The sequence below is a fragment of the Argopecten irradians genome, chromosome 8 (assembly GCF_041381155.1).
Source record: "Argopecten irradians isolate NY chromosome 8, Ai_NY, whole genome shotgun sequence".
NCBI lineage: Eukaryota > Metazoa > Mollusca > Bivalvia > Pectinida > Pectinidae > Argopecten > Argopecten irradians.
In genome coordinates this window covers 7376562-7389209 of record NC_091141.1, presented here as the reverse complement: position 1 = coordinate 7389209, position 12648 = coordinate 7376562, and the positions used below count along the sequence as shown (strand labels likewise).

The 12648-nt window shown below is 35.1% G+C and overlaps 1 protein-coding gene across 1 annotated transcript in view; it reads right to left on the bottom strand.

The window, feature by feature from the left end:
- Nucleotides 1–12648, bottom strand: part of LOC138329236 (alpha-1,3-mannosyl-glycoprotein 4-beta-N-acetylglucosaminyltransferase C-like) — a 40559-nt gene that overhangs the window by 1708 nt on the left and 26203 nt on the right. Inside the window, exons 2-3 of the mRNA XM_069276070.1 lie at nt 8548–8627; nt 1655–1736 (exon numbers count right to left, since the gene is read on the bottom strand). Of these exons, the coding sequence (XP_069132171.1) occupies nt 1655–1736; nt 8548–8627 (162 nt within the window). The remainder of the gene's footprint in view (nt 1–1654; nt 1737–8547; nt 8628–12648) is intronic.

Genomic DNA, 12648 nt, shown 5'->3' with positions numbered 1-12648 from the left:
AAAGTCTGCAGGCCTGTGAGTGGTCAGTGTTATTCACCTGAATAGCCTTCAGGTTTACTATGTGATAGTCCAGGGGTGCATATAACGCCAGTGATAGTAACCCCTGGGATGTCGAGGACGCTAGCTATAACATGATATGCTTGAAAGGACCTCCTAATAATACAAGAGAGGTTACGTAGGTGATCATGAATATATTCTAAGGCTCTTGGCTAAGTTCTACGGACTAGAGGTGGAAGGTTAGTATAAAACAGGTCGTATTTACCACTATTTACCACTAATTGCGGTGTGTTGTAGTGGTCAATACTAGCAAGCTAACTCGGTCAGAGACAAAATAAGGTCAAACTAGACAACCATGACTCTGGTGTTTGTGCAATATTTTATGGCTTTGCTGAGCATGATATTAATAAAGTAGGCGAATAGAGGAGTGTGGATTTGTAAATAGTGCATTTTCTTGTTATTTTATTTCCTCTTATAGATATTCGAAATATTCAATTACGTAATCACTAACAACATAACCCGAATAATGCAGAATCCAGAAGTCACTTCTACCAAGTAAAATGTTGCATACAATCTTATATTTACAATCTTATGAACATTGAACTTTGAACTTGCGTATGAAATATGTTCTGTGCAACGTAAAAGGACTACTTTTTTTTAAAAGAAAACACATGGCTTTGTTTACATTTTGACGCAGCATTACGTGTATATTGTTGGTTTTCATAGAATTTTGGAAAAATGTAAACAATATATACATGTTTTTTATTTATAAGTATGATTCAAACAATTTTAAAATTAACTATTGTATAAAGAAACGGAGGAAAAATATCCCGACCGGGGCGACGTGCTTTCATTTTTGTTAAAATGATGGTTGTCAAATGTAAACATTACCTCTGTGCCTATGTTCGTCCTACGATCGAGCCTTTGGGATGGACGGGCGTGAGACCCTCTGATAGAGGTCAGTTATAAACATATCCTCTTGTCTTTGTTCTTTGAGAATTTTAATCATGTGTATTATAAAACATGCACCGCTAATAATCCACGTGTTGACAGTTACGCGTCAACCACAAATACATTGTACATATCCATCGAACAACATGTGAATTTGTTTCATCTATCGATGGCGATATGGATCTAAGCGTAGATTATATAATCACATGGCTCCCAAGGATGTAATATCGTCAAGTCAGACGACATCTCAAACACATTGAGCTACTTGAAAATCGGTGTTTTGCCAACTTCGGCAAACTCAAGTGTGTAAGCGTGCGTCAGCTTCGCCTCGCTGCACAATAACGGTCACCGAGTTCACACACATGTGGCCGTGTACAAATTCTTTATGTTATTACGCTATATATTAACTTTTAGCAAAATTGAATATATATTTAAAGTTCCGATCTGAATTAAATAAAATTTATCTCTGAAATTTACTTTTGTTTGTCATGTTTATTTTACACTAAAATATTGAACTTTTTTGTCTTCGCGGATGAATAATTCTACAGTGCCGCATCATTCGCTGTTACAATTGAGTAAGCTCCTCCCACTTTTGACCGACTTTTATTGAATAATTACGTCACTTTCAAACATTTTATCATCAAACACGAGAAGAAAAGCATTGATTCACAACATAAAATGGACATTATAAGATATTACTACTTACGTTTTGTTAAGTTTCCTGTCGGAAACAGTGTTGCTTCCTGTCTCCAGTCGCCTGTAAGCGACTCAATCCCAGACACACCAGCCTACAAAACATAATACACATGTTACTGAGAAAGTCCTACACTTAATGCGTGATAAGGAGGTCAAGCAATTAATCCACTAGTAGAACACCCGCTGACACCATTGTAGTGACAGGCGACTAAATTTGGTATCTTTTATTTTTCTATGATTCATACCGCATCAGATTTCGCCATGAGTTCAGCATTAGTCCGTGTGAAGCAAGGTTTATCCTCTAGCCGAGACACACTACACACCGTAGTGTTTAAAATAGTATCTTCCTCACAGTTCCATGTCCTCTATAAAGGGAGTGTGACGACTGGTTTGCCCGTTGTCAGTATGATAATAATGTGCCTGGTTGGTGTGTTGTTCACTGTCTTTTACTTTAGTGAGGTATTACTATAAACTCTGGAAGAGAGTGCTTCTATCACACGGAGACACAATATGTACATACCGCAGGCATCCGAAGAACACACGTTATATTCACGTGCAAAACGAAACAGGCAAAGAAGGTCGCCATTTTTAAATGCTTTCAGCGGTTGCTAACCAATCAAAAAGACAATTAAAGTCGTCACTGCTTAAGGCACATTTTAAAATTAGTCATTATAAGTCAAATCAGCGTATGATTCTATATGTTCAAGTATGTTTTTAAATGGTAAATTGTGTGTGTATTTTAAATGTATCTCCTCCTATGTGAGGACATTTATTTGTATTATTACTTTCCACACCATATTTTTTTCATCTACATCTAGCTGTTTCCCCTTCACACTGAAGATTATGTTGATAATTGATATGTATAAAATAAAATAAAAAAGTTTCGAACATGAACTTAAATGATAACTTTGTCATCTTAATTGCATGTTTTTTTTTGTAGAAATGATTTTTGCTTACTTAATTAACAAACTATGTTTTCGTTTATAAAATGGACATCACTCGTAAAGTGATATATATATATCAAACAAACTTTATTTATATTACGAATGGAATCAAAATTCCATACTTCTCAATATATTTCGTTGCTACTACTCAGCTTAATATCTATAAATCTAATTTTTGACATAACTTAATTTTATCATATAAGAGGAGTTGTCATTGGTCGACGTCGCCGAGCGCTGACCACAGAACTACTTATAGGTACTATACGGAAACTAGAGAAGATTCGCACGTGACAGAAAGAGCCATGTCCGTATTATCAAGCAACTGTGTTTATATCTAGTATCCCGTTTTGCGTGCATGGTCGTTTTACACGCGACTGCAGAATCGTGAAAAAGTATCATTCACAGTAAAATTCTATGCAATTGGTTTTGATGAGTTTAAATATTAAGCCAGTTCCCCTTGTCTATTGTTTTTCATCCATTGTGATTCTTTATATGCTATACATAGCACCATAACGAGCTAAGAGTGTCATGTGAAATGTAGGTGATGTCGGATAGTAAAGCCATAGTCAAAGTGGAGACCTTACACCATTAGGTAGTAACTTGCATCTCATCGAATTAAAACTTGAATATTTAATGAAGGCACGGATCTTTGATGGACTATGGCGTAATTGAATACGTGAGTTCTCGTCGTCAGTGCTCGTTGGAATGCATTCTCGGCTTCAGACGCGATGGATACTATTCTATGTAATCATGATATGTCACCCACACTGAACCAACAATAAGACAGGCTGTGACGTTAGTAAGGCTCGTTACTTCCGTCTTTGCATATCAGAACTATTAATTATGTTGGTAGGTATTGAATGTTACGTTATTACTTTTAGATCAAATATGACGTAGGTTTATTTAAAACTGTAAAATCATCTCGCTGATCGAAAATACATATGTATGATGACTTTGTGTTCATGATGACGCAATTGCCACAACAATAAACGTGCCTTGTGTTTATGTGATGTAAGTTTGAAATCCGTGTACATAGATATGTTGGCCACACCGTGTGGACCCGGCTATATCGATATCTGGTTAATCTGAAGTATACTTTCCATTCCCCGTGGATTTCAATATAACCGGGTTCGACTGTACATCTTTTATATCCATCATTAATATCAGTTTAAGCAAACACACTGTTAATGTACCCCGATTTGTGTTTGATCAAAAACACAGACATTCATTATCACTTGTGTATTACATTATTAGGAAGCTGAACGATAAATACCCTTTAGTCGTGCTAGTGTGATGATTCGAGTCAATGACATGGTGCCCGTGATATTTTAGATGACTCGGTATGTAAAATTACGACGAAATATACCGGGCAATGTTAATCAAATCTAATATTCATATGAAATTCCTTATGTGATTATTCCTGATAGAGTTTGCAGGAATGATATGCTATTGTTTGTTTATTTGTTTGATTAAATTAACGTCCTATTGTCAGCCAGGGTCAAGTAAGGACCTATGTGATGTACGTTGCGTGAATGAATTGCAAGGTACGTGTTTTGTGAGACTGCAGTATAAACGTGTTGTGTCTTCTTGTATAGTGGAACTCTTTTTTTTTGTATAGTGTCATATCACTGAAGCATGCTACCGAAGACACCAAGCAACACATCTAACTCGGTCACATTATATGACAACGGCGAACCAGTCGTCACAATGCCTTACTGCTGAGCGCTAAGCAGGAGTAGTAACTGACACTTTATTTCGTTCTTCGAGGTTACTTAGCTATACTGGTTTTCATGGCACCCACATTCGATTTATTTATGTATTATTTGGCTTGTACTGATTTCTTTAGATTGGTCACTTTATAAGATGCATTATTCTGTAGTACTACAATACTAACAGAGCGTTTGAGAATAATCCTAATAAATATGTCGTCTATTCAGAAACTTCAGCGCATATTACATTTTACAATTCATTACATTCATCCTTAACCTTATATAGTATTGCCAATTCCCTTATATCAAATACCAACAACCTAATAAAGATGTTACCATACACTAAGAACCCGAATACACTATCCTCTTTATAGCATGGACATAACTCATTCAGAATCCCCCGCCTAATGGAGAATATCATTCGCTGAGTGAGTTTGAATGTGGAGATTTCTAAATATGGAAAAAAAAATAGGAAAAAGGGAGAGTGTGTACATTATGATAAGATATAGTATAATTCATACCTAGTGCGGGGCTGCCTCATTGTTGAATCAGGTTGAACAGCATACCCTGACATTTAATAGTAGACCTTATAACAAGAATACAATTAGTTAATATGAGTTTTGCATAGTTAGCATTAAAATACCCATTACCATGATATTTAAATAATGTTTACCTTGGTATACGGTACTTTATGTGCAATAAAATACCTATAACTATTATAGAATAGCAAATCTAACATTCTACACCATACACTAATATAAGAGGTGTCTTATATTTATAAATACCGTGGATAATACAGGATTACCATACCGAATAGAGTTATGCTCCGGAAAACCATAGAATACTGGGTCGGACGGAATAATTCCATACCTTGGTTTTCTATCCCCATACCTACTCTTCGTTGGGTCGGGGGTCATAAATATTCTTAAATCTTAACAGTGTATTCCTATACCCCTGGTTATTATTTTCATACCTTATTTAATATACCATACCTAATATTAGTTTAGCCTTTCCTATTACAGTAAATTCCATACTACATAGAATACCATACCTTGTATAATACCATACCTTATATAAAATACCAAACCTAATACAGAATACCATACCTAATACAGAATGCCATACCTAATATAGAATACCATACCTAATATAGAATATCAAAACTAACATAGAATACCATACCTAATATAGAATACCATACCTAATATAGAATACCATACCTAATATAAAATACCATACCTAATATAGAATATTAAAACAAACATAGAATATCATACCTAATATAGAATACCATATATACCTAATATAAAATACCATACATAATAAAGAAAACCATACATAATATAGGAAAACATACCTTATATAAAATACTATACCTAATATAGAATATCAAAAACTAACATAGAATACCATACCTAATATAGAATACCATATATACCTTATATATAATACAAGGACTTTTCTATTACACCTTACCTAATATAGAACTAGTCCCCCAGGGCCTTAAGGTCATCTTGACTCATGACAAAGCAATGTCACAGTATAAGCGTATGGTTTAAACGAGATTTAATATAAACGAATCCAGGAGGACAAGTCCTTAGTTGAATGTTTGTAAGTTTCTGAAATAGGTAAATTCGTTTGTTTGGAACAAACTTGGGTTGCCCTTCAATCCAAATAAATTGTATGGTCGCAAACCCGCATTCAAGGATTTAATTATAAGGAGGAGTCAGATTTTAAAGGGAAAATTTCAGCAAAGCTCCCATTTTTGGACATCGGTACATACTAATCCCCATGGGTCTATACCTCGTTCCTTATAAATATCTTTTGGTCGTTTACCTAAGGTTCAAACTTCTGAATTCAATTAAAAACCACTATATGTTTTCCAATTTTCATTAGAGATCGGAGACCTAGAAACCTTTTAAAACAGGCGAACTATAGACCAATTTTCTTTGAGAACGGAGACTGAAACCTTAAAACAGGAAGTGGGCCAGCGGCCATCTTGGAATACCAAAATCTTTACGAAAAATGTTTGCATGTTGTTTGGGCATCAATTAAAACCCCTACAGACCAATTTTCATTGAGATCGGAGACTGAAACCTGAAAAACATGCTGGAAATGGGCCGCGGAGCATCTTGGAATACCAATAATCTTTACGAGAATTGTTTGCATGTCTGTTCAGGCATATATCAACCGTAAAAACCCCTTGTTACATGAACGAAATACCAGAAATGGAAGAAACCAGCAAGCTAAATTCCAAAACACAATTTAATTATATGTACAAAGTATTATACAGAATTGGTTTACAATATCTAAAGTAATTCGGTGCCGGTACAAGAGCTAATAACGATGATTTATGAAGTGCTTACTTATCTCTGTATTGCGAATGGCCTGGAGAACCAACACTTGATCCTTCCAGGTTTCAAATTAACAATGATCACAAATTCAGGATAAAAATGAAAATTAAAATTGAACTGTCCACTAGATGATTTGTAAAGTTCACTGGCACAATTATGAATAAATCCACACGAATGTGTTGTAAATAATTCGTCTTGGGCGGGCCACAAAATATAAAGTCTCAATAGCTCTCCCAATAGAATCTAATTATGGCACTGTACAATTAATTATTGATCATGTCTCATTTACAAGGTCTCATTACAGTTGCATGGTTAGCTTTGGACTTAGGTTGGTCCCGTTAGTATATTTAGCATAATAAGCTAAACACCTAGTTCAAGAATATTGGAAGAACCTTCTATTCTTGATCATAGTTATAAACAAATCTAAACACACAGAACTTTCTGGTAATCTCAGAGGTTCATCTCTAGATCTCTACTTATAATCAAATATGTTTTACAAACATATTTGGTTTATAACATGATAATATTCTGGAAAGTTTATATACCTAGATTAATGATATAGACCTTTATAGGATGTATTGTGATAATAATGCTATAGGGGTTATCTCCCTTATCTCATAACTACATGTATTTAGTGTCATACATAACACCCCTACAGACCAATTTTCATTGAGATCGGAGACTGAAACCTTAAAACAGGAAGTGGGCCAGCGGCCATCTTGGAATACCAAAATCTTTACGAAAATGTTTACATGTTGTTCGGCATCAATTAAAACCCCTATAGACCAATTTTCATTGAGATCGCAGACTGAAACCTTTAAACAGGAAGTGGGCCAGCTAAAATTAAAAAAATTTGCCCTTTTGGGGCCCCACCCCTCAGTTCCTAGGGTTCAGACCAGACTCATTTATATAAAATATAATTGTGTTTCCCCAATGATGTTTCACACCAAATATGGATAAAATTCATCCAAGGATGAAGGAGGAGAAGGATTTTAAAGCTAAAATTAAGAAAATCATTTGGGAGCCCCACCTCTCAGCCCCTAGGGGTCGGACCAGGCTCATTTATAATATGATTGTCCTTCCCCAATGATGTTTCACACCAAATATGGATGAAATCCATCCAAGGATGAAGGAGGAGAAGGATTTTAAAGCTAAAATTAAGAAAATCATTTGGGAGCCCCACCTCTCAGCCCCTAGGGGTCGGACCAGGCTCATTTATAAAACAATATGATAATCCGTCCCCAATGATGTTTCACATCAAATATGGATGAAATCCATCAAAGGATGAAGGAGGAGTAGGATTTTAAAGCTAAAATTAAGAAAATTTTTGCCCATTTGAGGCCCCACCCCTCAGCCCCTAGGGGTTAGACCACGCTCATTTACATCAAATATGATTATCCTTCCCCAATAATGTTTTAAACTAAATATAGATAAAATCTATCCAAGGATGAAGGAGGCGTAGGATTTTAAAGCTAAAATTAAGAAAATTTGCCCTTTGGGGGCCCCATCCCTCAGCCCCTAGGGGTTGGACCACGCTCATTTATATAAAATATGACTGTCCATCCCCAATGATGTTTCACACCAAATATGGATGAAATCCATCCAAGGATAAAGGAGGAGTAGGATTTTAAAGCTAATTTATATAAAATATGATTATATGTCCTTCCCCAATAATGTTTCACACCAAATATGGATGACATCCGCTTAGCGGTTAAGGAGGAGTAGCATTTTAAAGGAAAAAGTTTACGCAAGACGGACGGCGCACGGCGGACGGCGCACGGCGGACGACGACGGACAAATCACGATGACTATAGGTCATCCTGACCTCCGGGTCAGATGACCTAAAACATACCTGATATAAAACACCACACCTTATAGGGAATCTATCTACTTTACCTTGATTGGCCGATACTGACTCTCCATGACGCCACTGCTGAGGTACCTTCGGTTTCCAAGGGGTACAGGGTAGTGCATGTCTGTAAAATATCAAATATTAAAATTAAATATTAGAGACTACTCAATACATTTTAAAATCTATAATTCACAATTTTGAATTCACTCGCTTGTCTTTTCGTGTTGGGTGTTCGTTTCAAGTAAAGAGGTAATTTAAAATTGTAAGTACGTTCCTCTTCTGGTGGTTCTTCATTTTCTGCTATTGTTTTGGTTAATATATTTACTATATTAACAGACTAGGACCAAATGCTACTATAATTACTTGTGCTACAATTCACTGACCAATCGAGTATATCAAACATGAAAGTCAATAATAAATAGATTAATCCTGGGATATCCATCGAGATCTCTGTAATGTTTATTGCTCGTGTTGGTTCAAGTCTTGTCTTCGACTGGAGCTACTGTCCCAAAAGGCCGACATATTGGGTTTGGTCACATCATATCAGCTATATACAGTAGTAGCCCGCTACATCATTAATCAAACACACACACACACACACACATGTATACCCCGCCAGACACCAAATACACACAAGTATACCCGCCATACACCAAAACACATACATGTATACCCCGTCATACACCAAACACATACATGTATACCCCGTCATACACCAAACACACACATGTATACCCCATCATTCACCAAACACATACATGTATACCCCATCATACCAAACAAACACATACATGTATACCCCGTCATACACCAAACACACACATGTATACCCCGTCATACACCAAACACATACATGTATACCCCGTCATACACCAAACACATACATGTATACCCCGTCATACACCAAATACACACATGTATACCCCGTCATACACCAAACACACACATGTATACCCCGTCATACACCAAACACATACATGTATACCCCGTCATACACCAAACACACACATGTATACCCCATCATTCACCAAACACACAGATGTTTACCCCGTCATACACCAAACACACACAAGTATACCCCGTCATACACCAAACACATACATGTATGCCCCGTCATACACCAAACACGCACGTGTATACCCCGGCATACCTGCTGCAGCTGTTTGAAATAAATAAAATCGTGCCCTATACGAAATATTGACGGTAAATAAGGATTATAATGGGAACACAAATGATGCGTTGGTAGTACAGTAATGACCTTACAATGTGACAAATACTAACTTTGATGAAGGTAAGAATTAATTTGTACCAATCAAGTCCCAGACCAGAAAAAAAGTACATAAGTAGAAGATAAATAGTCTTAGAGGTGTGATCGGTCAAGGGAAACTTTAGGTTCAATTAAAATATACTTATGACAATAATTTTTCAATTAATTTTTTATGACTAAAAAGTGAATTTGATTTGTGGTATCATGTACACAATCGATAGATTATGTCCCCTTCCCAAACTCCCTTTTAAATAGATTATATTAATATATTTACATTTCCGTTTTCACCTTCCTATATAACCTTACTAACCGGGCAATCGTTTACACTTGCGTAAACGCAGAGGGGCTGCTGCACAAGAACACAAACCGAAACACTGACTTCCGCCCTTATGTGAATGCGTATCCGAAATAGATGCCATGACAAAGGTTCGATATCAACATCAATTTGAATGCAATGGAAAGCATTGTGTTAATATCAAAAACATCAAAAATGAAAACATATGGAATAAATGAATTAAAAACGCTTAAGTTATTGTGGAACTATATTTTATTTACTCCCGGAACTTGACACATTTTCCCGCCAAATTGGAGCCAGCTGTTTCGCGATTCCATCAATTACTCAATCGTATAACGTTGAAAAAACGAAGTTTTATTTCACCGGAACACTAAATTTAAATGAAATGGTCGGTCGAAATGTAAATATAAGGAATGGTTTTTTTTTTGTTTTTTTTTTGTTGTTTACTGGTGTGTAAACTGCATTTTTTGTACAGATATTTCAACGTGACGCGCTGACGCGCGTCATTTAAAATATCTGTACAAAAAATGCAGTTTTCACACCAGTAAACAACAAAAAATAAAAATCATTCCTTAAATAACACGCATGTCTACAATCATATTCTATTCACTGACACATGTAAATATAGACTCAGTCGGTCAGAAGAAGGAACAGATGGTTATATATGGTAAGATCGCTCGATATTATAAATAATATATAAGTTAACGTAGACAACATAGTAGCCGGATCCCATAACGCTCATTTTGTCTGGTACCCTGTATAAGGTCAATAAGGCGAAGGACGGGGTGATAAACAGGAAAATGTATATTATTTTCATCGTGTTTTAAAAGACCCCATCCATTACACTGCATGTCGAAAATCTTCGTCGGTCTCTGTATCTGAACAATTTGCAAATCATAATCTTTCGTCTAAAATTCACTGGCGTGTACTTGTATGTATTAAAGGCTTACATGGTAACGGACATTTATTAAGTATTTTTTCGTATATATCCCCCTTTTTAATATATCCCTCTAAAATTAACAATATTTGTCTTTCTCGTCTTTTGACAAAGTAAAACTGGGACTTTTACGACATCGAGTCTCTTCAAATGCGTAGCGACGACATCTGTAACATTGAAGACAAACACTTTGTCGGAAAAGGTTGTATATTTAGGTCATATAACGAATATATCGAATCAGGCCGTGGATGGTTAATTAAAAGGTACACCCCTCTTGATGCTACAATGGCTTCGTTCACTAGGGAATTATTCGGTGTCTTCCCACTCAGCCAACATATCCTATTTTAACATTAGGGGGAGGAACAATAGGGGCTAATTACAAGTAAGTTATATTCTATTTTAGAAAATGACTTACCTGTATTTACCTGTGCTACACCTGTACCATAAGGTCACAGTAATTACTTTAGTACTCTACTTTTATTCTTATATTATTTTTCTAAAATAAAAATCACATTTTACATGTAAAGATCTATTATTTTATTCAAAACTTACAGATAGTTAATTTTCCCCATCTTGATGGCAATCTAACAATCATTTTGTAAATCTATACATATTTTTCTTTCTGAGGATTTAGATACAGAATTATAGTTAAATTAACAAATGTAACTTTTCTCTCTTTAATTAGATGATAGAAACTGTTTTATAATACTGCTGTAATATAGTTATATTTCATTAGCCTATTCTTATATATAGGTTTTCATGTAAATGCAGATGCTGAGAAATTGTATGTAAAATACTAGTAAAACAATGATTATCTTATATAGACTTATATATTTAAGCCCATTACCAAAATATGAAAGAAATAATGCCAAATGGTTTACAAAACGGGGAACATATATACAGTGCACTTTACATGTACATGTATATATAAGTGTCTAGATTACACATGGGAAACAACTAAGTAGATAGTTTGATAACACAACAGTAAAACTATAATTTTCTTAATCGTATTTGTTTGATCATCTGAAATCATAGAAAAACCTCTTAGATGCCATAATACCATTGAAACTATTAACGGGTTTTTCCTGAGTTGAATGATATCCCTTTGGTATAGATACTTCTAGTTATGAGATGTTAAACAAATCTCTGTTAAGCCTGTGTTATTTCAGTGATTATCTAATTTATCCCTCAGTCGATGTAGATTCCTTAAATCTACTGTATGTTAAAAGATTGTTACACCATTATTTACTTTAATGATTTCTCAAATTTGAAACAAATATAAAAAAATAAAGTCAACTTCCTTCAAAATAACTGAAAATTGAGACAAAGCAGCATATACATGTAAAGCTATCCGAAAACTGATGAGCTAAAAAGTGTACATTTGTTTGTGTAAATATACATTGTAAATGTGATATGCAATGTATCCGAAACTGACAACAGGTTTCATTACTTGAATACATCAAAACCAAAAATCTTTCCTAAATAGGAAAACAAAAGAAAACATATGTTCTCAAACATATTTGGGATTCATTAAGATATTAAAATTAATCAAAATAAAAATTGTAAATTACCGATTAATTAAATAAACAGGCTAACAGTTAAACCCAGTCCAGCGGTAATGAGCAGTAGAGAACTTTCACAGCGCT